Source organism: Varroa destructor, unplaced genomic scaffold (genome assembly GCF_002443255.2).
Source record: "Varroa destructor unplaced genomic scaffold, Vdes_3.0 BEIS01000001.1, whole genome shotgun sequence".
Lineage (NCBI taxonomy): Eukaryota > Metazoa > Arthropoda > Arachnida > Mesostigmata > Varroidae > Varroa > Varroa destructor.
In genome coordinates, this window is record NW_019211454.1 from 15,646,567 (window position 1) to 15,674,329 (window position 27,763).

General features: G+C 41.0%; 2 protein-coding genes across 7 annotated transcripts; one reads left to right on the forward strand and one right to left on the reverse strand.

Moving 5' to 3' along the window:
- Positions 1-1,112: 1,112 nt before the first annotated feature.
- Positions 1,113-20,329, reverse strand: LOC111249194 (ER degradation-enhancing alpha-mannosidase-like protein 3). Of its 6 annotated transcripts, none has more exons than XM_086984109.1 (15): positions 19,168-20,329; positions 17,179-17,190; positions 16,729-16,803; positions 16,002-16,047; positions 14,335-14,435; positions 13,732-13,884; positions 13,375-13,511; positions 12,706-12,898; positions 12,193-12,382; positions 11,212-11,379; positions 10,742-10,970; positions 10,298-10,541; positions 6,523-6,844; positions 5,729-6,046; positions 1,113-3,846 (listed from the first exon to the last, which is right to left on the reverse strand). In XM_086984109.1, the coding sequence occupies exons 1-15, from the start codon at positions 19,389-19,391 to the stop codon at positions 3,406-3,408; spliced, it is 2,853 nt and encodes a 950-aa protein (XP_086840235.1). In that variant the 5' UTR covers positions 19,392-20,329; the 3' UTR covers positions 1,113-3,405. The 6 variants fall into 6 exon arrangements, with proteins under 6 accessions (XP_086840235.1, XP_086840223.1, XP_086840227.1 ...); XM_086984097.1 differs by having other exon boundaries at positions 11,212-11,472; positions 19,168-20,324; XM_086984101.1 differs by lacking the exon at positions 17,179-17,190 and having other exon boundaries at positions 11,212-11,472; positions 19,168-20,324.
- Positions 20,330-20,819: 490 nt separating this feature from the next.
- Positions 20,820-26,951, forward strand: LOC111242854 (26S proteasome non-ATPase regulatory subunit 5). The gene is made up of 7 exons (XM_022787748.2): positions 20,820-21,232; positions 22,684-22,858; positions 23,310-23,522; positions 23,954-24,203; positions 24,658-24,962; positions 25,571-25,770; positions 26,454-26,951. The coding sequence occupies exons 1-7, from the start codon at positions 21,051-21,053 to the stop codon at positions 26,641-26,643; spliced, it is 1,515 nt and encodes a 504-aa protein (XP_022643483.1). The 5' UTR covers positions 20,820-21,050; the 3' UTR covers positions 26,644-26,951.
- The last annotated feature ends 812 nt before the right edge of the window (positions 26,952-27,763 follow it).

Here is a 27,763-nt window from a genome sequence, read left to right on the forward strand (position 1 = left end):
ATGAATTTCCTAGGAACTTGTCCGAGTTAAGTTTTCTACTGAATGATTTGACACGTTCATTGATGGCCGTTTACCCTTTGTTATATGAAATGACGCACTTTGTCTTCGTGGTTGAAGTGGCTTTTCTCTGAGATTTCGGACGCACCAAAACCTATGCTCGAACTCGAGACGCCAACGCGGACAGCACTGCTAGATGAATTCTGTTGGAGGCTTCAGCTCAAGTTCAAAAATGACTTCGCGCAAGTGACGAGTTCAGTGGCTGTGGTGCGTCTGGCAATTATAGACGTAAGGTCAGGGTGATGTTTTTTGGCAGGGTGACAACACTATTTTCCATAATGACGCAAATCATCGAGCAGCTCTATGGTTTGCCTGACAAATAGGCGTATAAACTCACGTAACAAATGTTCGCTATCGACAAGTTGACGAGAAAGCACAACTTTTAGACGAACTGGAGAAATACCAGTTAACTCAACGAAGACAAAATCAAATAAGCGATGATTTTAAGTAACCTTAATTTCTTATTTGGCATTGTATATTCTTATACATAATCTCTTCTACAAATGACGTAAGCTTTAATATCGTTCAGCCAATCTACTTCGAAACAGTTCAGCATGCCACTATCTACAGCATTTAATGTCGTACCTGAAATTCTGTTCCAGCAGTATGAATTTGGGCTCTGAAACTAGCGGTCAGATACGAACTTCGCGCCTCTAAGTCGGCGGGCACATGGACGGTGCAGCAGATAGTGATTGCAGCTGAGACACTTTTTAAGCTTCGCATCAAACTACTCTCAACGTTTTGAGAACCTAATAGGAATTGAATGGTAATTTTAATGTACATATTACATGTGAGGTCCTCCACTTTCTGGATTGAACAAATGGGATAGACGATACCGTTGGGAATTTATAGGACAACGATTTTATCACTATACGAATAAATAGAAATACACTTAACGGAATTATGTCTATTGGCGTAGTCATTAATAATAATAATAATTGAATGCATCTTCCAATAAGTACCGTATGGAAAGTCGGGAGATGGCAGAGGCGAAGTTATAATAGGTGTCAGTGTCGGTAATTGATAATATTAGGTAATTAACTATACAAAACAGCTTGTTCCTTTTGTATAAATAACATCTTTATTCACGTCGTCCTTCTTAGACACACCTTTGTGTAATCTTATTACATTGCTTTTTTGTTAGTTATAGTTACGAGTTTCATCACCATCACCATCACCATCGCCATCACGCATTCGTTTGTAACTTTCCACCCTTCGCACGCGTTATTTCTCCCCTTCCCGGCTAGTCTCATATCGATGTGTACGCTTATACAACCTTCAAGTTCACTGAAGCAAGCCGAGGCCCGGGCTTAAATCGCTTACGGCTTTGCTGCCTACTATCAGCTCCACGAACGATTCCTCCAGGTCTTTCGGCTAACTTTGCATGACTAATAATTGGCCAGCCCGCAAATTCTCTCATTCTCCGCGCACAAATTTAAATAGATCCACTATATACAGAAGTTCATACAATATACGCTTACACGAACATGTTAAACAGTTTTTCTTCATTCACCCCTTCTCTCAATCATATCTTTCTTTTTTATCACGTCTTCCTTTGCTCTTTTCGTCTTCGTCTCGGTATTCTTTCCTTATCATCCCATTAACTAACTAGTCTTCATATTTCTCGTTCGATATTCCTAGCTATCACGTTTTATTATAGTTAGCGAAAGGTCTAGGTGATCACCTCAAGATCAGAGAGCGGTGCTTCCGCCCTTTCGAACGTCAAGTCCCCTTTTCGTTTCTTCCGTATTGATATAGTCTTTTTTTGTTGTGTGACATGTGCTGCACAACGATCATTGGCCTCAGGCAAAATTAATGATAGCAATTATAATGGGGCCGTATTCGTTGAAAGGGATATCGTGACAAGTCTGGGGCAAGAAGTTTGGTAGGCTTTGCCAAGTTGTCTTATTCATTGTGACCGCGCTTGTCATCAACAGCATCATTATAATCCTCAAACTGCTTTCCCTAGTAACTTCAGTCAGGAATCAGATCAATAACAGAAACAGAACAAAAATGAAAGAAAGGTTTGAAAATTGACGAAATACGCAGACAATGTTTGCCCAGACTATTCCACGCCAAACAGTAGTCACTAAAGCATTGACGTTGTCCACGCAGTTATAAGACCACAGTGCTAATAACGCTAACAAAAAGGGGCCACCGAGGTCGAACAAACTGAAGACAAGCCAAAAGAAATCCATCGACGAGGATCGAAAATGTTCAGCGACTTTAGTAATCAGTAATAAGCAGGTAAGAAGTAAGAGCGTATGAAAGAGAAAGAAACCTCTCGAACGAAACGAATGGCTCGGCTGTAAGTAGTCAATAAGCAACATTTCGTATTTGTCACATTTGTCATAATCATATCGTTATTGACAAAGAGTGTTACATATATCTGTCAATTCTGCTCTACGCAAACAATTTTTAGAAAAATGTGTGAAAAATTAAGCTGACGATTAGAAGGAGCGTGCGCAAGTGGCCATAGACAATTCCTCTGTTCTATTCTTGAAATACTTGTTACTTTCTCCCTATCCCTCTCCGTCTTCGTTGTCCTTTCATACAGTCCAGTCACACAAATTACTACGTTGATTGGCCACCTATTGCGTAATACCTGATAGTGTATGTCGTACACTGCACTGGCGACAACCGACCAACACGCCGTTGTCCAGGGGACAATTTGTTTCTCAAGCATTATAGTTAACTAGTTGTGTGAACACGTATATGCTGATGATCTTTCAAACCAACTAGTAATGAATACGCTACGATTTTAGATTATCGTCCTTCGTATTTCGAATATCTGTCCTCCAATAACCAGCCGTTTATTACTTTTGAATCCCCCCGCCCGCTTTCCCCGGTACCCCAACAATTAGACCGACAACAATGAGACCACCGTGAAAACAGGAACCCGTATCGCGAACGTTTCTCCACGTCAACTAATACATCTGTAACGTTGTTACGGTTGTCTTAATATCGGTATGTTACGGTAGTTGTCTTTCTCAACCAGGTCTAAGCAGGCCAAGGGAACCTACTGAAGAACTTGCAAACTAATAGCAAGTAAATACGGCGCCAACATGCATGAACAGCACACACCCTATGTCGCGTGTTTGATGCCATAGCTTTGTGTATGAAAATTTTTCTTCGGCAAAATTCTGTCCTCTCGCTGTTGTCACGTGAGGTAGACGAATCCCCTCGCGACAGTAGGAAACTTAAAATATCAAATTTAACATACATATTACACTACATTAATAATAGCAAGACACAAGGGAGGCGGCGGATTTGTTAGAAAATTAATTTGTTTTCCCTTTTTGACTTCTTAATTTTTTGCCTTTGCCGCCGTCTACCACCGCAGAGCACCTACGTCGTAAGAGGACACATTTGACAAACGTGACCGGCGAAGTAATCAGCCAATAGTTCTTGAGAGATTGCCGGATTCGTACAGCTGTGAGGATCGCAGGCGTCCGGGAGTGCGCCGAGTGGGTCGTCTGGCTCGACCACGCCCAACATACCCAGCTTCGCTAGTGCTGAGTTGAAGTCCTTGCTCTGTCTAACAAGGATGTTCAGCAGAAGTTTCTTGAGCCGATCTTTGTACTTGCTGAGGTCAGGGAAACGACTAGCTTGTAAATTATGGATCTGCTGTAGTAATTTATTGAGGTCGGCTTCGAAGTCGCCTGCACCGGGAACACTTCTAGCGACAGTGCCATCAGTGCTGTCTGCATTGCCCGACGCGCCGCTCGTCAAGGAACCCCCTGATGTGGGCAAGACAGGACCGGCAGGGACAGCGTCTCCAAGTGTCACCTACAAAAAGGAAGAGAAAGGACAAGGTGCCCAAGGTATATCAAATTAAACAACATTAGGAATATTCGTCAAACATGTTGACCACAGTGAGTTTACTTGGCTTTTCCATGGAAATCGTCTCGTAAGGTATTTAGCCAGAGATATGTGATTTAACAAAGAGCTTCCGAGCTTTCATTTAGTGGCAAACGTTAGAGTCGCTTAGCAACTTTTACTGTAAAAGTAGCCTAGACCTCATTGATGTGCCAAATAACAGTAATAAGCAAGCACTTTTTTGCGACCACGACTGTCTTCATTTACAACACTATATGTATAGAAATGTAGATGATGATAAAAAAAAAAAGTCTCGAGAATTCGACTTCGTACTAACCTTAGTCGTCAAAATTCAAGTTACGCAAACATACATTTATTAGGCTATTACAAACGAATCCGGCGGGCTTTGAAATTCAATAGCTTTTGCAATACGGACCTGAATTTCGCGTGTAAAAATTCTAGTAAGCCTTAAACTTGTGATTGAAAACCAGTTAAATTTAAGGAATAACAGAAGGAAAAACATCCACATTAGTCTTGAAAATGAACGCTTAGTAGTCAAGTTTTTGTTTCTCAAAGGCCACAGTACTACGGAAATTAACTGAAGACTGGTGAATAGATTACGAAAAAAGACCATAAGTGCAAACACAGTGTATGAACGCTGCAAGCGTTCTAAAAAACCGAAATTGAAGTGTTGAAGACCAGTGAAGAGGGAATCGGATGTCGGCATCCGAAATACAGGAATGCACTGTCGTCTTTTCACAAAAGCAGAGCTTTGAATATAAGAACTAAGACAAAAACTACTTTGCGAAATACACGTAAAAATCGAAACAGTGGATGCGGCCCGCTATTTCGAGTTACTCAGGAGACTCATGGACCATAGCCAGTACAGTCGAAGACATGCAGTCTAGTCATTTTATAACAACGTCAGGCCTCAGTATCATGCTCCCCTTACTTCCCGACTTGTGAAATAGATGAAAATACTCAAATTGGGCTTCAACCCATTGATTCTCCCGATCCAAGTTCTTGTGATTATGGGGCCTTCCTGGTCTGGAAAGGGCTACTTCTGGGTAAGCATATTCTACTATCGATTTATTTCGATAAGCTGTAGATAGAAAAATCATATATGAAAATCCCAAGAACAAGTATACGTCCAGAATATGCTAAAGTGTTGGAACAAGCATATAAAAAATCCCTCACTCTCGCTCAACCAAAAAAAAAAAAGTTATCCAATCCCAAGTGTGTCGGATTTACTTGGTAACAGCTTAACAGTTGTACATCAGTTTTCCAGTATGTACTAAAAACAAAATTCCCGCCGGGTTCTATGTAGTTTTGAAAATACGTTTGAACGAAGTTTTAGATCAATCAGCCTCTCAAATCAAAATCTTCGCCTTTGGATTTTCTCGATTGTCCTAAGTTATCCTTTTAGGCTTTTTTTGCTAAATCGCAGGAGGCTAGATCAAGTGAATACTATATTCATTCTATTCTAAATAAAGGCCTTTAAGCATAGTCAGTGACGTGAACCTTTTCATCTCCAAAGACGCTAAAAAATAGTCCAACATGATTCGTATAAGATGCTTAGCTCCTCTGAGCACCCTCTTATGAGGCTGGTTTCTCAATACTTTCTTGACACAATAGTATATCAGTATTTAGTACATTTTTACGGCATTTTTCTGTAAATATAAGCGTCAAATTCAAAAACATTTTACACACCGACTCTAAACGACACTAAGTGACCCTATCATAGTAAAACTACATCCAGTGTTAGCACTGCTTGCCATTTATGGTTCAATAGTTGTCGTTCTGTTTGCGAAATAGGGTTTAGGCTCATCGAAAAACACAAATTTTCACTTGCCTGCAGCTTGGGCTGTACTTTTATTGCCTCTAGAAGGGGTTTAGCGTCCAGTGAGAAAAGGAATAGAACCGGAATCGACGGATCATCTTGACCCCCGTCACCCGACATGGCAAACATGGCTGCCGCACGCGCAGATGTGTCCGGAGCGGTGTCCAAGACAATGGCACCAATTGCGCCACAACGTTGGACGTGGCGAGCCTTCTCGATGAACATGCAGTCACCGCGCTCCAATAACGCGATACGACCGGTCATCGCCGCGCAGTTGGCTACGCCATGACACACCTTCGGAGGGGCGGCCAACACTATTTCGCCAGACACCTGTATCCCAAAAATTCATATGGACAGACAGAGGCTAAAATGCGAGTACACAGAGTTGTTTTGGTGTAGTAATTTTCCGAGCCACAAGACGAAAAACGACAAAGGGCTCCGATATCAAGGCTTAACGATATTGCTGTCAACTGTGGAATGATCATGTTTTTTTGGATTTCCATCTATATTTGAAAAATGAATATTGACCTATTAGCCCGAATGTCGACGGAAAGATGGGCAACAGAACCTGCGATTCCGACAACATCATGTCGTATATATATAGTTACGGTAACTAATTTGCAGGTGCCAAGAATTTGACATGGTGGCAGCAGAAGCTATTGACATTATTTACAACAGCCGCCAAATTTACTGAACTAATGACAAACGAGGCCGTTAACGAGTAACATACATAAACCTTAAGCAGTCTGCTTGGTTCGACTCAAGTTTGATTCACTAACTGGTTAGGAATCGACCTTAAGACTTACTTGATTGTTACTATTCCCGAGATCAGGACCGAACTGGGCCGGACCCGCCGGTATTACGACGAGTTTGTCGTCGTCTCTCATGAACTGCACGGATCGCATCTCAGTTTCCGGACGACTATTCGTCTGTTTCGCTAACTGAATCATCTCGTGCATGAACAGCAGGCCTTCCTGACCATCCGCTGATGACGCGGCGTGGGCCGCATTATGGACCAATTGCATTCGACCGTCGCCCAGCACAGCAACTTGTACACCCATCTGGCGAGCTAACTGCACGTGGAGCGGATTAGATACATCGAACTGAGATGCCAGTAGACGTCGTTTCCTGTCGTAGATGAAACGAAACCAAATGCATAAACGATAACAGCAAATGATACAGTACTGAAATATCACGAAATAATGCTATATAGATACTTACACCGTATAGATAATTAATTCAACCATTATTTAGTAACTGGTCAAACTAGTGACGCAATGCGCATCATGCAAACCAATCGCAGCTTTCTCTCAACGTAGATGTGGACCTTTAAATGCTTGAGAAAACAACTTCTTAGTTCAAGGGTCTAATCCACCGTTAGTGACAAGTCAGCCGTAACAGCTTAGAAATCTGCGAAATAATTTACCTCATCATCTTTGGCTAAAGTTAATATCACATTTATCACTAACATCCCTTTGCGCGTCTATTTAGCGTAAACGAGAGAAGTGAGAAGAAGCCATTGACCTGTAGCAGGATAACCAAAGAACGTTTTAAATCCTTTTTCGTAGCAACGTGACCTGAATGCTAATTGTGTACTACTTCCTGTACAGTCAATAACGGCACGCCAAAAGTCGCGTGAAAATACACAATATGTCCTCTTTACCAATAACATTCGCGTGGTTTAGGTCGTCAATTCTACTATTCTGACGACGCTTGCGTTCACTACAGACTGTAACCAGAATAAAAAAAAAAAAGCAAAATCCACGTTTGTATATGCCCTTAGTTGTTAAGTTTCTATTATTGTCACTGTCTTGGCCTACTTCGTAGTTGTCGGGCAAGATCATACACCTGATCTCCATAGAACCGTTGAGCGTGATCAATAATAGGGGCACGGCTAGCATAATGGAACGAAAGTTAATAAATTTCTTGCGTGTGTGCGTAGATGGTGTGAACAATAAAACGCATCTAATCAATGCAGGGAACCAGGTGAGCTCACAACATAACGGGAAAAATAACTGATGAAGACTCGAAACAGGTAGAAAAACTTAAATGAAAACACTAAAAAAATGAAGCAACGGAAATTCAAATTTGTAGATTTATTGCATGCTTAGATTATATATATATATATATATATATATTTATATATATATATATATATATATATATTTATATATATATATATATATATGTATGTGTCAACATTCTCAGTTTGGTTACTTCTTTTATTTCTTTGAAATCTTTGTATCCAAGGTCAGTCATTACTGTGTAATCGACCTTTTTTTAAACTTGTAGAATAGAAATATGCTCAGTGATGAGAAACGTCTTTTGCTCTAGGGAATAACTTTGTATGGCAATAGGAACCGCGCGTAGCGTCAATTTGTGTGACAATGTTTGGAATATACGGAAACAATATGAACTTAATATAAATCAATTCTAAAAACGTGGCCAGAAAAAGATTTTCCAATAATGAAAGCTTACAGATACTGAGAAGCCTTTACAGCCTTCTACCGTATTGTTCAGGTGATAACCATAATATTCAAATAATTCAATTGGAAAGTTTAGCGTCCACTTCCCCTGGTTCCGTATAGGATTTCGTCGATGAGCTACAAAGAAGCCTATATCCCTTGGCACTCAGGGGGTTACTGGGATATAAATTCTAAGATTGTTTTAGTAATTCTTGAAACAGGTTAAAGAAAATGTTAAACTAAAGCGTTCGCTTTAAACAGTGATTAAAAAATGTGGAGTAGAGGTTAGATTTCGGAAAGTCAAACCTGAGCGATCCTACAATTTTCATAGCTGCACTATATCACTGAAGGCATGTGGTGAGCTTTGCAGTCTTAACAATGATCAGCTAAATCTTGCCTCAAAGCCGTCGTAGCGAAAAAGTCTTTTTAGAGGGATGGGCCGCTGCGGTATCTTTTTTATTAAAAAAAAGTAATATATGTCATCCACAGGGCATTATACTAAGTTAATATTATGGATGACGCCAACTACCTCCGACATTCCTTTTTTCCTAGTTGTTGGGAATCATGTCAGCATTTTGTTAAGAATTTAAGATAAAACAGTCTGTTCCGTCTCTCTAAACAACAAAACGTTTTTGGGTCGGCAGGGCAAGCTGGTTCACTGTCTCATTCTAAATTATTATCAAAGGTCCACAAGGGATCCTATTTGTCCTTACCCTTTGATGCCTACGACTCTGCTTAAGGACGACCAACTGTTACGTGGTCATAATAAAATGTCGCACATAATGATATTATATTTGATACGCACAGCTATGATGGTAGATGCTGCATGAAGAAAATGACTAGCTTTGCTTTGAGCCTAATCTACAAAACTACAGAAAACCATGGAAATGGACATAACGTGACGATTGAATACCGTATTTCCTCTCTTGGATAAGAACAAAAACTTTCGGCGATGATATTTCGCGTTACAAGTTTCTGGCATATTGAAAATGCCACATTACAACAATTAAAACCTATAAAATTATATCTGGCTTTTCGAGAGCGAAAGAGATGTGCGCGGTTAGCTCAGCTGTAATAATTATGTGATGGGTTAATCAAAACCCATGAGGGTGTGGTACATTTTTTAAGATGGTAAAGCTGTAAAATTATTTATATGGGTGTGTATGGAGGCCAGCACAAATTAAGCACTGTGCTCCCGTTTTAGCACTTCTAGAGTGGTTTCGCGCGTAGCAGACGCATGCAATAGCTAAAATGAGACCCAAAGTGAATAAGGTACGTTGAAATTATAGAGCTCTCTTCAAAAATTCTAAATACTCTAACCTTATAAAAATCCTACGTACTTCTTGTACTGAGCCGGACAGATTTAACAGCGATAGGACAGATTTTAACTAGGGAGTACTTGTAACGATGTTCGAACACCTATGTTAAGCCAAATAGCAACATACTAGGTATCGTTTTATTCTCCACAATATGCTTCGCTACTTAACCTACCTTGTTTTTCACTTTACACGCTCTTGCCCAAACTCGGCCAAATGATTTTAAACGCCTATCAATGTTACACTGAGTTGCTTCAGTCTACGCGCTCGTCGGAGTTGACCAAAATTAAATGGCGCGCATCAAATGACGACGCAATAGACGTAACAGTGCACAAAGAGAGCAGCACATGTACAGGCGTTACTTGTCACTTCTCTGAGCAAAAATTTCGTCATTCGTTAAATCCCTTCACAAGCGAACTTGTTATATCGCTGAAGCAATATCGCACTCCAAGTTTGTCATGACTTAATCTCGCCCAGTGCATTACGTGCGTCACAATCGAGCAAAGATTCGTAAACTCTGCCGATATAGTACGGTTACGAAGCACGAATACAACAAAAGAAAAATGATTAACGTACTAATACGAGGTGGCTTGCCGTCTAAAAAGGTAGGGCCCTGCCAACATCGATTCATCAATCTCACGTGACTGGTAGCAACGGGCTCGCCCTTCCCGCCATTCAGCGTTGGCCACAACCAAAGCCGCTGGGTCAAGATTGTGATAACCTGAAGAAAAATTTCACTCGCCGACATCTCGCTACCGTAATGAATGGCAAGACTGAGGAGATCGTCTAGGAAGACGTACTTGACGGGCTGTGAAGGGCAGGTGTCCTCGACTAGGTTCTTAAGCGGCAAGCGAACCTTATCCGCATTACGGGCCACTTCGCTGTTCGGGCATTCAGCCGTGTCAGCTGCATAACGGCTATGGAGCAAAGTAACTCCAGCCGAAGTTCCGATGGCTCCAGCAGCCAGCGAGGCTGTTGTGTTCAACTCGGTTGATGCCGGTGAAGGACGTCGTTGAGAGAGACTCAGGGGGAGCAGGTGCGCCTCTGTGGGAATAATGTTAGAAGAACAGAAACAAAAATGTCATTGAAACAAAATTATAATAACAAAGAAGAAAGAAGAAGAAAAGCATAAGATTCGTCACAATTTTTAGGTAGATGAACTTTTGTGAATAGACTTAACTGTCTTTCCATTTAGCCTGTCTCGATCCTACGGCAAGAAGATAATAATAGGCATGGGTACTTACCTGTTGTGAATATAAATTGATCGATTGCAAGTGGCACATCGGCCTTATCAGCAAACAAAAGATAGAGATATTTGAATGTTTCTGCCAGAACGAACGAGTCCATACGATCGTCTTTCGAACCTGTTCGAACGTCTTTAACAGCAGCAAAGCCGCATGGAACCCTGGCTAGGCTTTGCAGAGAGTCCACGACCCGACGACCCACTTCTAGATAATATGGATCATCCGTTGCCTAAACATATACAAATACACAACCATTTAAATTCAATAGTAAGACTTATGACAGGAAAATGTTTGCTTCTAAGTTTTCTTTTTTTTTTTGCATGAAGTCGATGTTTTTTATGAACCTCGTAATTGTTTAGCTGACTTCCCGGTGTCTGCTTCAGTATTGAAATCTAACTAGAGTGAAAAGTAAGATCTCGAGATTGAACGGATCCGATACTAAAGCTCTATACCAATACTTTAACACTGACCTTATAGAGAAAATATGTACTTTCGATGAATTCTGGTCTGAGCGGGTGCTGTCCCCAGTGGACCTGAAAGTCTGTAGTGAATGCCTCCGGAAGGAAATTGTGTCGCTGCATCACCTGATACAACATTTCATGCGTTTCGATGGCGGGCTTAATATCGCCTTTCAGCACCTGGAGACCAGGCCAGAAGGCAAGCAATGCGTCCATAAAATTCTTTGCATTTGTTGTTGGGCGATGCATGTGAACGTCAACAAGCATGGGACCCTGTAAACATTTCCAGCGAATACGACTTCGTCATACATGAGGGCGTCTTTCAGCCACCAACAAAAAGAAAAGCTAGGACAAAAAACAGAAACATAACGCCGGGCGGCCTGGAAGTCTTTGTTAGATAGCTTCAGCCTTGTGTAACATCATTTTATAAGCTGTTAAGTAAGGCAGAATGCAAACAACAGTAAATAGCAGAAAAGTTGTCTAGTTCCTAATGCACTATATTTGCATTGTGCAGGTATTTATTGTATCATTCATATTCCTTTAACATCTAGATTCGGTGATTACCGGAAAAAAACACGTTTGAATACCGCAGCTGAACAAAAATTCGAATTGCAGCAATTAAATTTAATAACTAAGAATATACTCCAAAGCACAGCGGTAGTATGTGACTTAAAAACTATAATAAATTGCAAAGCAGTTTCTTATATTTGCTAAAACAGTTGGTTGTTTCTACGGTAGTTTTGGCCTGTTATCGGTGTACCCTCCACTCCATATTTTTTTTGTATTTTCATAAAACCACTCGTCGCAGCTTGTCGTGCCACCTTCCTACTACGCTCCGTTCTTTCGCTGCTCATAATTTATCACAAGCCATATTGTTGAAAAGAGAGCTTCAGATATATTTGCATCATAACTAAGTACCAATTGTAATATGCTGTACGTTATTCACTCTATTCAGCCTATAATAAAACAGTCACCACTCAATAGGAAACAAACCTGCGAGATATATTTCATCACAGCAGCGTAATGACGTTCGAAGCGCTCGAGGTACGCATCCTCACCCAGCAGGATGTAGCCTTTGAGGCAGTATTCGTAGTATGAGTCGATTCCCGCACCAACCCCAGAGTCACGTCGCACCCAATCTCCACTGTTAACGTTTATCACAGTACCGACTAAATCAGATGAGCTGGATAAGTTAAAATGAGAAATCACAAACACAGTTATTATGGTAATTAAGGGCATGAAACCAATTTAAAACAAAACACATCATTTGTCAAAGCGATTTTTAAGTCAGTTGAGGAAACCAAGCCGAATGTTTATTTCAGTCTAGATGAATCCAGGCTAATTCTAGGACAAATATTTGGCTATCAAATTAGCTGCTATAATATAACGAACACCGTTGGGGCATGATAATGAGTCTAGAAAATTCCTCTAGATTATCCTTCCTTCTCCAGAACGTAAGATGCGCACTGGATGCAGGGTATTGCTTTTTGATTAACTAGTATTTACCGATGCCTCTGCAGCCAAAGGTAATCCATGGCTTTGCGTGCTTTTGCTTCAAAAACCGATTCGCCGGTCAACCGGGATAATGCTGCGAGCTCAAGGAGCATCGTTCCCGCACAGGCAGTACAGGTTTCGCTGGCTTTTGGCATCGACGGAGATTTCATGCCCCAGCGAAGATTTATGCGGGGGTGCGGGATGCCTGCAGCAAATAAAAATTAGATATAACACAAATAGATATTTATTATTAAGACCCATCGGAAACTTCTTTACGGACCGACCAATAAAGAACAGGCCAGACAAATCGAAGGGCCCTTAGTCACCGCATTTTGATTACCTCCGAATATACCTTTTATTCACCGTATAGTGTATCAACTATAGAAGTTAATTCATGTTCATTAACTATAGTTTCTATATTCTTGCTCATCAGCAGAACATTTAAACTGGTTAGTTCGAGTTTTACGTTATCACGGTCGTTTAAGCATTCCCTCGAACGACTACCTGTTGTTGATGGTCCATTCTAAATTCGGACAATTTCACATGATCCTGAGAACAGTAAGCAAACTCTTCAGTCATACTCTCATTGCGGTACCGATAACCTGTATATCTATTGAAAGCTTCGTAATGGTTTTTCTGCTTTAGTTTTAGAGGCGACATATATGGATGGTTACCACTAACCTGTTGTAGAATTGAACGACGGAAGCAGCCGCAAACCAAGCTCTTTTGCCAGCACAAGCAGTTCGCCGTTGTACCATGGCATTCGGCCACGAGTCTCTTGAAGATATTTTGTTAAGATGTGATTACTCAATAAGCCCCTAGAAGATTAAGAAGATCCATGCTGGGTTAGAATGATTACCTATATGCCCCTTTAACAAAGATACAGAAAACTTGTCCGCGTTTCCGATGTGAAATATGTGCATTTTTTTTTTTATATAGAAATGCAAATATATGATCTACATATTTTACGGGAAAAGAATATCGTTGCTGTAGTTATAATATAGATAGTAATACTATAGTAGTAGAGCGTTTATTTACCCAAGCATCCGAATATTTGTTTCAAACACAGACACGACTACATCATTGTCTACTCGGACGTTCTCAATAATCAGCTTTACAGCCCGCTCAAATTCATCCAACTCCCCGAGAATGACCAAGGTGTCCGCCGAATCAACGAGCGTGAGAGAAAAACTGTAGAGTAACATTACCATACGTTAGAAATCTACATCTATTTGAAAAGTTTCTTGTACATGTCTCATAGTAATCTCTATTCACAGCTGCATTGAGGGTGTATATGTCCGCGTCGGATTTATCGTCCTGAGATTACAGGTTTGGTTCCGGGCAATGTTCCTCAAATATATTTCCTATCTGAATTTCTAATTTCAGCTGTTTGCTTTGCTAAGCGGCATCACTAGTGTTTGACCAGCGTAAATGTTACTGCACTCCCTATTCGTGATATATTCTATACTGGTCCCTGCCGTGTCACAAACAATATTGCTAACTTGTATTAAGTAGCTAATCTGTATTTAATTAGTGCCAATAGGCGCTACACTAATCTGGTTTTGTGGCAGCAGAACCGTAAATCTTCGTAAGTTCTTTAACAGTTTTTACTGATGTTTTACGGTTAACATAAATACGTACTTTCCCAGTGCGTCATCGATGTCGCCACGGTTTTCCTCGACACCCCGAAATCGACCTTTACAACTCAAAGGCATTAATTCGTCTGCTGGAAAAGCGTGGGCCTATAATAATAAAGAGATAATACGGCGTTAGCTATCATTATTACTGATGATCGATTCAGAAACACTTATCAAGCGCTGATTAATCGATCTACATTTGGACAGCTTATCATCAAATAGCGTCGCTTCGGCACCGCAAATGTATGCATTTCTTCAAGAGATACATACACAATACGTTTTAGAGGTGCCAGTCTTATAATGAGGTAATGTGGCGTGCATATACATCTATGACGAACTAATTATTATTTACTTGTTTCGAGCCTTATATCCGGTTATTTAAACTAAAGTTGGCTGCTTCCAACACATACGTCTGCGCCCGGATTCGAGCACAGTCTATTTCGGGTTTCTCTAGGTATAGTCGGCAAACGCGCGTCCCATTGCACTACTGTGAGGGCCCATTGCGCTTACTTAATACAAACAATTGTCTTCATTTTACATGCTAATGGGCATGTGTCCACCATTCGTATTAATGAATTAACATCTAATTAATACGTTCCCGGAGCGGATTTTGTACCTCGCCGGCCTCAGCCACCACCAAGATTCACCAAGATTTTTATAAAATTTCTCCCACATCCGCCACGTCAATTCCGCCAACAAATGAATGGAAGGCGACGGTGCCACATACGCCTCTTTGTTCATGGCGGTCAGAAGCCAAAATGCTACAGAAGTAACTATGAATGCTACGAGGTCACTATGGGGGTAGCATACGGTAGAGGTGCACGTCGAAATCAGGGCATCACGTTTAGTCGCCGAAAAGCTAACATGAACAAAATGCTTTCGACCTTCAACGTGTCGGGGTGTGTTAGTAGTTCGAGTCGGGTCGTGCAGTCAACATTAATCATCGTTGCTACTGAAACAGTACCATGCTGAGTGGAGTTGTGTTGCACAAATCAATTCTACGTCCCCCCTCCACTCCTAACCCTGTGATGTCGAACTGGCCAAATAATTTTTTTATCAGCGAATGATGAATGTACGTAGATGTAGATAGAGGGTAGCTGTATGCAGAACATGGTGGTTGAACTAAATTGATGCTGCTTTTATTCTCCCTTCTTTCTAGCGCATTTGAGACACCTTAGAGTGCAGTGAAGCGTTTCAATAGAATATAATGCGATATACTATAAACGAGGTCGAAGGTTGTTCGAGAGGATAAGATAAATGATTCGAAGGTAAACGTGAAGGTCGACTGTATACATAGCGAAGATAAACTGCTCTAACGTAAGCACGTAACGATGCGTATATTCGTGGAAATTGTGTAAAGTGTAATTCAAGCGCACCTTTATTCGATACAACTATTTGGCATGGCGAGCTGCAAATCACCGCGGGCCCTCTATAGCCAGAAACACCCGAGTCGTACATACCACCCTTTCGCTGTGATATGATACAAGAACTGTAGAACAGGATCGTGACTAGTTTGTGATACGTATCACAAACTTATTAATTTCATTAAAGTTGACTGAAACTTGCAGATAAATCATCCACAGTTCATTTGTTTCCATATGTCTATAAATAGTGCCACAAGCCCAGCACAAATGGGCAGATATCCTTTAAAACAATGTTTTACGTACGTACCATATATGAGTTGTAGCCGTGCAGAAACATCTCTTTCACTTGATCCCTGCAAATAACACCAGCAACAGCGATCAGTTAATAACTTCAGCTGGGAAGGGCCATTCAATATTTGATGGTAATCATTATATTAAAGCTCGCATGTGACAATGCACACTACACATGTCGTCCCACTCCATACACATGTAATTGTACCGTAGCCATCAGTGCTTGTACAACCCAGATACATATTATAACACATGTTGTCAACGACACTGCACAAATCAGCACAGCATAAGCTATACTACCGTCACACAAACACTGATATTTTGTGTAGGATGCTCTAAAAAGTGAAAGCTTCGGAACCCAATCAATTGGAAAAACCTCAATGAGAATTATTTGCGCTACACAGGTTGCGTTATTTGTTGGAGATCGTGTGTTCGGCCTCGATCGTCTTTAGAAAGGCCTGTCGAACAGGACACAATTAAAAACATATATCACGTTATGGAAATTAGGGGGAAAATTAATAACGCAGTGTAGCAATGTATGTTTGAGCAAAAACTCTAACTGGACATCTGACATCTGTATATATATCGATGCATCATTAAATACTAAATTGTAAATAAAATCAATACGTTATATGATGAGTAATTTATTGGCCACGCCGCGGAAGCATCCACACGCAAGCCGGTTATATACACACATACATGAACACTAATAATATATCGAGTCTGCTGGGCAGTACACAAGCCTTTCGTTCGGGAAGAGTAAAGGCCAGTAAGCTTCTGATTTCGGAGCCTGCCCTTGTATCGACCGGTAACGTGCACTGCAAAAACGCTTCTATTTTATAATAAGTTTAGGAATACAGTAACGATACAAATAGAAAGATTATCGATATTTAATCATACTATTATGTTTTGATTATAGGAACTATCACAGGTTCGACCCCATTATAATGAATGGCACTCGCATATGTCGCGCTGGCTCACTACATAGTTTACTAACAATCGTCGGATCCCAACAGACCCCGCATTAATGACCACGTTTTCTAAAAAGAATGCTACTAATCATAGGCCGCGCTAATGCTGACTAAGAAGGAAATCTGCATTCGATTGTTGGACCACCTGTAACGTTGACTCAACATCGGGATCCAAATATGCGTTACAGAGGCACGTAATAAATAAAACAAATGATGTACTACCTTTGGTTGTACCTGAAAGTTAAGAACATTTCCGATAATAAAATATAAGTTAATAAAATTCTACTGTAATAATTCAACTTTTGACTTTAAATAATTAAACTTCTGATTCTACTTTGATAGCAAGCTGCGGGGAAGCATATTGTGCCTTGAGAGTCAACGTCAGTCTCACAGGGAGGTTTTGGGCAAGAAGCCACTAAGGCCAACGTTCATGTGGCTTTGTTATGAGGCCGTTTCAATGCTGTACCTGCATACGGACCGAAAATTCGACATCGGTTCTTAGCTACTTCGCATACGATGAGGGGGACGTGCAGGAATTCCAGGCATTACTGCTTAGTTCCGTTTGGCAACAAGAAAAACACAATGAAAATTTACATTAAGATTCTCAGAGCGCCATGAGGTCAGAAACGTTTTCGCATTCATCTGATCAAGAACGCGAAAGGTGTAATAAAAATCAAATGGAATGAGGCTGTAGCATGCAAAATCCGATAAAATATTAAATTAAGGTAAAAACTACGAACAATGTATTCATCTATACTTGAAACGCTTCTATTATTGACATCCCCCCCCCCCCCCCCAGCTATGTATTAGCCGACAAAGCGCAAATAAAAATCAACTCGCTTACACGCTTACGGTTCCTTTAGTTCTTATAATTGGATGATGTTCGATTTATGCGATCACAGGTAACTTCTGAAGCGTCTTCTGAACACGAGTAGCATGACCACAATGCTAAAGTACGCAGGTTTCTAAAGTTGTTACACAAAAGTTATGTACCGACACGAACGAAATGTGGACAGATTGTCGTTCGAAATACGCATTATATATATATATATATACGTCCTGGATTTCAGGAGGTCACGCTTCGGTCATTAGCGGCTATAAACTCGACGACAACCAGATCAGGGCTGCCTAAATCAAATGCTACGTATCACTCATATTACTAGAGTTAGCATAGATGGTCTGACGTTTCAGTACCTAAACGCGCCGGCAGGGCCTGTTCGCGTTACCATTTCTTCTTTATTTTCTAGCTTTGCTGCTTTACCAACAGGTGATAACTTGTTGGAAAAAACTAACTGCGTAGCTATTGCTATATAGGCGCTTCGACTGTAACGCCTTTACCGCTCAATGCTGTTACGATCGTTGGAAAAATTGGTGGGGCGTTGAGACTATTGACTTGGCCGACAAAACAGAACCATTAGTATAAGCAAGTAATATAACTGCTACCCCACTGCCCGTTTCCAAATGCATGACATAGTCTATAATGTGGCCGTGCCTTTAGGAACAGCTCCTATGTACCAGCGGAGTATTGACGAGACAATCGTGATCAAACCTGTTATCTCAACATCATGATACGAGAATTAGATCATAAATATTACGGCATAGAATCTATCTTAGAAATGTATTAATAACCAATTAGAATCGCCATGATTCCACGCCTTATACATATTACTTTTGAACAGTTGGCCGAAATTAAGTGATGCCTATCATCGGTGGTGGATATACTATGAAATCAAACCTTCATGTACATGTACCACACTATCCAATATTTGGTCATTAATATCTTTTCATTTGCCCCTTGATACGTTTCTGCTTATGGTCGCTTTTGCACTTTATAGTTATCATTATGATATGAGGTGGAACTCCCATTGTACGTGACTAGTAAATACGATAAGCCAATGAATGCAGCGAGCACAATTAACCTATCCAGCACACGTATCCTATCGTCTTCCAGGTATGCTACCTCGAACTACTAGCCAACAATGGACAAATAGACAAATACGCATTTTTTATCTCGCTTGAAACACCTTTCTGAGCCGGACATTTGCTAGAGCATCGTGAGCGTCGTAACTGCACCAATTATTTTTACTGCCCTGGTGCATTCTCTCGGCTAATGAATCTACATTACGAAATTCTTTGTCTATAGTGGTGAAAACAAAGTCGCTTCTTCACCGGATCGTTTTCAGTTTGGTCCTATTTTAGTTCTCTGCTCACCTGAGCCTGAGTCGTTCCTCCGTATCCATCAGTCGGTTGCCGCTGGCTGTGGAGGTACTAGCGCTAGTGTCTCCTGCCCCCGTAGAGCTAGCAGCTGCTGAGGAGGCAGCTGATGCCGAGGCCGCGACACCGCAGCATAGCGAAGTGGTAAATGCTAACCATAGCGCCAGGATGGGGCGGCCGATCTTGATGTTCTTCGACTTGATCTGCCGTGTTGAAGCCATGAGCAGTGTCGGCTTCAGGCGCTGGTCTTCACAGGCCCCCAGCCGGCAGCGAACCGTGTCGCTCACTACACGGGCGGATCGCACATGATCGAATTAAGCAACCTCCGACTTCTTCACTCGTTCCTGATGGTAGTAGGTAACTTTCGGAACGAATTTCGTTTCCTTTCTTGCGAACAGTATCGTAGATGCTATCGGTGTTCCGTTGTTGCTCCGCTCTCAACAGTGATTTCAGCTTGGTATTCCGTGTATTTTATTGTAGATCTCTCCTTTTCTTTTTTCCCTGCCACTCGTTTGTCAGAAAAAACTGTATGAGCCACCCGGGCAATTCTATACACAGCGTGATTTTTTTTACGACACCGCACGAATCACCGGCATCAACAGCTCACAAACTCAGGGATTTCTGCAGCTATCTGCTCTGTAGGCAGAATCTACTTTGTTGTTTCACCAACGAAGACGATGGCCGTTCTCATTGTCGCCACTGACAACAGTACTATGCTAACTCTGCTCCCCGCTCTATTATCATCATCACTGCCAACCACGCAAGACACTACCGCCAGACAATGATAAACAAAGAGGTGGCCCCGTAATACCACACATGGCCTTCAGCAACACTACGTAAGGCACGATTGAATGGTAGACAGAAAGGGCGAGACAGGACACAGACGAAAGCAGAAGTTATCCAAATTCTCCGATAGTCAGCGGACGCAGCAAAAGTGTATATGGGACACAAGCAGCATCCGCGCACAGTAGCCTTTTTTCATCTTGACCTCGTCTTTGCTTAGTTGTCCGTTAAATCTCTCTGAATAGCATGAGTTTGGCTGTGTGCACCCTAAAAGAGAGAACGATGATGAATACGTTAGTAATGAATGGCATTCATCCGTGCTCCAACCTTTCCGTACGGTAGCAGACGAACCTGGGCAGAATTCAGTGCTGGGTTTTGTTTACCAGCAGAGACGCTTCGTGCTGTGTTGCTTCCTGCTATCTGCTAAACAGACAAGTCGATTCTTGTTTACATTACTAAGTCCCCACTATTTTAATGGGCTCGGCTACTAGGGGCGGGGTACGAGGCGATCGATAAGAGAGGTAGACAGTATGTATTTTGGCGATATCGACTGAAAATGACACCCATGTCTTTGGGAGAGGGCAGGGCTTCTCGTTGGGAGAAAAGCTATTTTCTCAGGAACTTAGTTTATAAACGTCCAATAATAATAATAATAAAATTAGAATAACTTTTCATTGTAATATGTACCCTTGGCTATGCGCATATGACGATTCTAAGATTTTGAAATACATTTTTATCATTGAATGTCTATGTTAATGCTGATCTGATGAAGCACTCAACGGTACGCGGACAGACCAGCCATTTTTAAATATTGGAGCTGCTTGCAATGCTACTGGTACAAGACAGACTCATGGGTGTCGTTTTTACCACACGGCAATTAAGGGAAAGGCGTTCGAAATTCAAGTTGTCATCGTTGATACGTAAATTACTCTAACTGCTTGGTGAGAATATATAGTACACTTTACAGAAGCCAGTTAGTATTTGATATAGCTGCAAGCCCCCTATGTGAAGGTGGTGACATTTATCCGCACGTACCGTCTACAAGAAAAGCTAAGTCTCGAATACTCAGCTGCAATTGAACAATCGATTAAACAAATATGAGAAAGCTCGGCGAATTACTGAGGGATTTGGCTGATCCTGAAAAAATAAACGTGGAGAATCTGAATGTGATCAAGTCGGCATGTTCCGATCATTTACATCATAACCGTTTGGAGTTCTCCAGCTCACTGCAGAACAGTGATCTTTCACAGCTATTTGTCGTGCTGGCCAATCTGAAAAAGTATGTTAATGAAAACATAATTGTCTAGCTATGGTTTGCATGACCCTGCAGATGTTAAAATTGTCTTTAAATAGGGAGGGTCAGTAGAGGTCAAATTATTTTTTTATTGTGCATGTGTATGTGCGCCTAACAACTCGTATAGCTTGTATGTCCTTTACCGTATTCGCTATTTATTCAGAAGCCCATCGAACTTAGTAGGAAAACAATAAGGTGAATCAAGATTAGCAGGCGTACATATTAGCATATATAGGCAATCATATTCCGAAGTCAACTACAAGTCTAAAAATATCAACAAGAATTAGGGAATCCTTTTTAAAGATTGATTTTCTTCATCCACTGGAACCGCGCGTAACACTTTCCTTAGAAGGTTTTGATGGTTAGCCCTCTGGCAGCCTCTATTGGTTACCCATGTTTTTCATTCTCTAGGTCGATTTTCTATTTCATCACTTTTTTTTAGCAACCGTGCGACCGTTGCTCCCTGTTTTCTGTCATTGTACTAACTTTGCCCCGAGCTGTTTGGGTCCCCCGTTCTGTTTGCCCCTTCGCTCAGCCCTCTCCCAACGTTAAGTAATGTATGGACTACGTCATTAACTTCACTGGTAAATGCATACCGCATCAGATGTTTTGCCAATGTTGTAAAAGTATTTTGAGAATCCTGTGTTTCCAGCGCGTACTTAGATGAGTTCGTACATGGTATCGACAGGCCCACTGTTTATTTGTTTGTTTAGGTCGGGTGTGAGATGGTTAATTCATGCTCCTGAAAAGTCTGCCGGTTGTTTGCTTCATTCCTACTACCAATTTTTAAAAATCTGTTCCTCCTGGGCATTTTTGTCTCCGAATTTAGAATTGGCTTTCTCCGTTCTTCTGTCAGTGTCGGCTATAGTATGGTCCGTGCTATAACCATTGTTGCCTGCGCGCCCACCATCTGCGCATTTGTCATTTTTTTATTGCCATTGTGCTTTACGCGTTCAGGAGCTTCTCTCTGTGGTGTTTCAATTTGATCGCTGTCATGCATACCCTGCTGTCCCGTACAGAACTGTGCACTGGGCCACCGTGATAAGATGATTTCGCATTCTTTTCCGTGCTGGTTAAAAAATTTTATAGCTAAATAACCTTTGTTTCTGAATCTCGTGATTTCTACGTAAAGACTCCTGCTGAGCCATTTATTCCCGGTTATCCCAGTGCATCGTGCAGTATCCTTTATTTCGAATATCTTCTGGTTGTGCACCAATATCTCATCGCTGCGTGTCTTTCGTACCCGACCAGAAAAACCGCTTTGCATTTTTCCTAGCCGACATTCGCGCCGCCCATCTTCACCTAGTTTTATGTTCATAATAACTACATAAGAACGTATTGGGGGGATGGAGGGCAATTAACAACAGTCTATAATATTATTCCTAGTTTCATATTAATATTTCTATTTTCCCTTTGCCATGTATTTTTCTTTTTAGTGAGGAGATCCAGCTTTTCTGCCAAATCCTGCGAACACTTCTCGACTGTGTGCCCTGTCAACTAATACTGACCAAATACGAACGTTACATTACCGAGGCGCTCCGAGAGCAATGTAACGACGACATACAGAAATTGGTTCTGCAACAGCTACTCCGATGTGCTCGCGATGAAAAGGTTGTTGCATCTCGATGAACAAAAAAAAAACGGAAAAATTAATTTGCAACCTAACGACATACGCAATGCTGACACCAATAATAACTACACGCGTCATTTTTCCTTCGCTTTGGATATTGCTTGTCAAACATTCGATGTGTCAGACATTTACTATGACGAGTTGAAACGAGTTTGTTTTTCATGTTTAAAGCGTACGTTGAGGAAGTGATCCATTCAACACGGGGTTTTCTATCGGCGCCTAAGCCTGTACATCCAAAAGAAAAGAAAACGCGCCGGGGTTGTTCGGCCAAAGAAGAAGTTTTTTTTTTTAAAGAAACATGGAACGTTAGCATTACGTGGAATACGCGGTTTAGTAGTGAGCTGTTCGTGAGTTTTTTCCGTGTAGATAGTTTTTAGCACTTGTCGAATATCCTTTCAAGTTGACCAAATCGTGTTGTTTCTGTGTTCTTAGGTGCGTCCCAATCTAGTCGCGAATACTACGTTACTGGCCTATGTCATCGATCGATTTGCTTCGATGACTCTTAACGACTCAGTGAAGTCTTTATTACTCGAGTTGACAACACATTCGATCGATGCATTAAAGATTTTATTCAGTGGCGATCTGCTGCAGCGGCTGGAGGCTGTTCAACAGAAAGGATCGGTGGAGAATCTTCGGGTCTTGGAGGTTAGTTATAATTGCATGTAAGCGGTAATGCGTATTAGAATGCATGTACTACATGAGATTGAACGAAGTACACATTGACGTAGTGTTTTGGTAGAAGGAACGATTTTTACTTGACGCAATCTAAGTCGATAAACTTACGATCGTCTATTTCGATCATAGAAACATCTACGTACTATTCAAGAACTTGTCTATGTCCCGCTGTAATTTTGGAGATTCAATTGAATAGAGAGCGGTGATAGAATGTACAATATAACACATGTAAAGAACTAAACATATAATATTAACAATAATAACGACATTAGCGAAATACGAAAACAGCTTTTTTGATTTATTGTGTTCGCATCAAAACTGAAACCCATCAGCACCAATTTCTTTGCTATAGATATGCATGTTCTATTCTGTTAATTCGTTGTTTCTTGCTGTAACTGCAGCTGTTTTGTCAAGTCGCATGCCAGTCCGAAGCAAACTGCAAGAAGATGGCTCAGCTCCTTGACAAAGTTGTCGAATCACTTAAACGAGAAAAGTCCGATATGCTCGTCCTGTTAAACTACATCGAGTTACTGCGAATACTCGTCTCGAAGCCATATACGATGGATTATATCCGCTCGTCGACTGCGGTTGAAATTCTAAAGGACCTCCTAAGCCATCCGGATGATCCAAACGCTACGTTTTATATGCCGGGTAGGTTCAAAAAAGCCGCTCATGATCAATCGATCAATTTTTTGAATTTGACCGCGCCGAGGCAGATATAAAAACAAGTTCGGTCAAGCAGAACACGTTTCTGAGTAATCGAAGTTGTGGCTATAGTGTAGCCAGGAAAAATGAGATAGCCAACCATTATCTAGGTACTAATCTGCTGTGAGGATTAGTATGTATGCAAACTCTATTAGTAATTTGTTTAAACGGAAGGTGGGTACACGAAAGTCGCGGCTACGTAACAAGCCCCTTTACACATAAAGGATTTATAGCCTATTTTTTACAAACATTATATTAAATCAACCCATACAGCAAACGCTTGATAAATTAATGCTAAAAATTGCACCAAATATTTCTCACAATTATCACATAGCAGATGTGGTTACACAAGCATTTCACATAACTATCACAGAGTTTTAGCCTAACTTCGTTTTTGTAGGCGTTCTCCTATTTTTCGGCGAGTTCGGTCTTCACAACCCGATTGCACTCGTACACGAGCACACTGCAGTAGTTAAAGTGATTTTTGAAACTGCAAGATTGGGCTCCCCGTTTGCTCCCACCGCGATGGCGGCCGTAGGACAAATCGCTCGGACTCGTGACGGCAAACGTTGCATAGAGGAGAATCTCTCACGAGAAATGGCCGCGTATATGCGAGACATCGGCAAGTGTCTTGAAATGACAAATTATTCAGCCGAGCACAAGATGTCAGCACTGATTGCTGTACAGTCTATTCTTGAGATGGAGGTAAAGACAAATAAAATATCTCTTCCTACATAAGGCCTTTGTTCGTATTTACTATTCAGCACTAGAGAAAGCAGTAGTAAGTAGGCTAAACTCATCTTGAAAAATACATTTCGAGTACGAACTGTTCCACTAACAAGAAGGAATTCAACTTTCTTGATCTCTAGTGATGTACGTTTCTATTATGCCTTGAGTGCAACCTTTGCAAGCTGTCCAGTCATTTTGACAAAATTTCGCTTGGTTGCAGAATAACTTTAAATAATCTATACTTTGGCTGCGTTTAGGTGCGGTTGTTTACACGCAAACTAGGTCTTTGAACCGAGTTACAAATCGATTATGGTTGTAACGTGCAAGAAACGTATTATGACTAATTTTCACTTTTATTTGCTTAAAAAACTCGATTTTTTCCAATCTAGTCTTGATACCATTTACCGAGAAACACTCCAAATACACCACGATATAGAAATCAGAATATATATATATATATTATTTAGGCATGCTTCAGCTGTCAATTTCGATGATTAGTTACGAATATAACAAAGAATAACGTTGTGACTCAAATCTGTATTTGATAGCTTATGCGTGATGTGTTCATGCGCTTGCACCATTAGGAATACGACCAGTTGGACGTAATTACCTTGTCGGAGAAATGGATGTCCTGCCTGAGTACCACGCCGTTGGCTTTGCTGTGGAAATGTGCGAAGACCCCATTTCCAAATGAGCGGCTGGCTGCATTGCGGGTCATGAAAAATATTGCGCTTCTACCTTGGGGTCGACAAGGTCTCCTTGAGCTACCCGGGTCTTATGAATGGTATGTTCTCTTTGTCGTCTCAGCGTGAACGCGAATACTGAACGCTGTTTACGTTGAGTCGTATACGTTCAATACAAGTGAACTGAGCTGATAAATTATTCGGGTTGTTTCTTAAGTTAATAATGCAAGTTTTAAATTGTACGATATCATTTAAAAGGGTTTTTCTTTTTAACTTCGAAGCTGCTAATAAATATGTGTGCTCCTTTCTTGAGACGTTAACTGAGCAAAATGAGGAAACAATAAAAGATCAGCAAAAGTGCCTTAAGAGGTTAGTTTGGAAAGCCTGCTTATATTCATATTTTTATTAGTTCTCTATGTTTGTGTACTGCCTAATATTTATTAAAGATAATGCAAGTTTTCGTAGTGTCTGCGTACGATGCGGCCCACTCCTGGGCTAAAAATCGATACTCTTTTTTTGTTATTTAGATGTAAATAGATTACATTTTCGCTTCTTTTTGAAGTGTCAGCAACATTCTTTAATGTTCTATCCATATGATAAACATACATAGAAACCTGAGCACGGCTATCAAGCCTAATTTCTGCTAAAATGTAGGCTCTATTTTTTTTGGGGATTTTAATAAAACTGTTGGACTCAAAATATCCAACTGTCTGAACACTGACAAACTGTCCACAATGGGCAGCTCATTAAGGCCCTATGTAAGTTAATGCTTTCTTGTTTTCAGGCTGCTGGACAGAAATACTGAACCGGATAAGGCCGGCAAAGAAATTAAACACGCTATTGTGGCGGCGCTGCTGGAAGAAGCGAATTCGATCAAAGACGTTGCACAGGTCAAAGGCCTGCGAAAGTTCTACGCTGAAGGCCCCTTCTACTCGCCTGCAGATGTGGCCATCGCAACCGAAGGAGGTTCGTAATGGACGCTTCGATCTGGTGCCATTAGCTTGTTCGACTTGGTTCAAGCCAGGACGGTCTTATCAGCTGGAGCTGATAGCAAAGCAAAAAGTATACGTATAAAAGAGATTTTTCCCTGTAAAAGCGATGGCTTACCTGACCACAAGAGTGGCTAAGTTGGTACCGGTGGCGTCGACACTGAGGTGACCTTGAACACACATAGTTCGACTGCGCTTCCGGTTTCAGACATTGTGTTCTATAGTCATCCATGTTGTAGCTCGGTAGTGAAATAAACGAGTATATACGTGATACGTTTGTTACTGCTCATATATGTGTTAGGTGTTTTCATTTTAGCATATTACTAGTCTATTACTGTATACTAACGGGCCATCCAAATGCTATTCGCTCCTAGAGTTGCGTAAGGCCCATATGGTAAAATGCATCGAGATACAGTTCTATGCCAGACTAGACCAGGCTTGCTGCTAAGTTTGCTTGATACTGTTTTATTTACTACTGCTGTCCTAATCCTTCGTCAGGCCAAATCACACTGTGTACTTCCACTTTTAATAATATGTTTACATGATTATAACAAGTTCAAAGCAAATAAAAAAGGTGGAGCGCAAATTCTACGCTATATCTTCAACAGAATAAATTGGGATCATGTGGAATTGTGCATGGCGGATAATGAACATCAAATAGAGGGCTCCGAACTACCTGGTTAGGCTGCAAAGGTTAGGCTAAAGCTCTCACCTTTATACGAAATCAGAAACTTATCACGGACGTTGCCTCGAGTGTCATGAAAGAAAAGTTTATAATTTTTGTGGTTTGCCTATAACGGCCGGCACCACTTTCCTTCCTACTTCTCACTTTTTTCCACGTCTTCTGTCTGTTTTTTTTTTTTAAATAAAACTATAGTTTTACCTTTCCTTGATATTTTTCGCCGTCAAATACAGGCTCACGAAACGCTCCAAGGAAGCATTTTTCGGGGTAAGGATTTAGTGGTAGTTGCATGAAAAACACTTGATAGTATGTGTGCATTTCTTCTCCCTGTGGTGTACTTATCAATAAGCCAAATTCTTTCTCTCCTATTTAGACCCTGATAATAGGCTGTAAGGGCTATTGAATAAAATCATGCCGTAAGAA

Bases quoted from the DNA above. Each gene is read 5' to 3' on its own strand.
- LOC111242854 (XM_022787748.2), top strand. From the start codon at position 21,051: ATGAGAAAGCTCGGCGAATTACTGAGGGATTTGGCTGATCCTGAAAAA. The intron at 22,859-23,309 runs GTTGTTGCATCT...CTGTGTTCTTAG, and splicing joins GATGTGCTCGCGATGAAAAG to GTGCGTCCCAATCTAGTCGC. The intron at 24,963-25,570 runs GTAAAGACAAAT...TTGCACCATTAG, and splicing joins AGTCTATTCTTGAGATGGAG to GAATACGACCAGTTGGACGT.
- LOC111249194 (XM_086984097.1), bottom strand. From the start codon at position 19,391: ATGGCTTCAACACGGCAGATCAAGTCGAAGAACATCAAGATCGGCCGC. The intron at 13,512-13,731 runs GTAAATAAACGC...TTAATCTTCTAG, and splicing joins ACAAATATTCGGATGCTTGG to GGGCTTATTGAGTAATCACA. The intron at 6,845-10,297 runs GTACGTCTTCCT...CATCTACGACAG, and splicing joins TGCCCTTCACAGCCCGTCAA to GAAACGACGTCTACTGGCAT.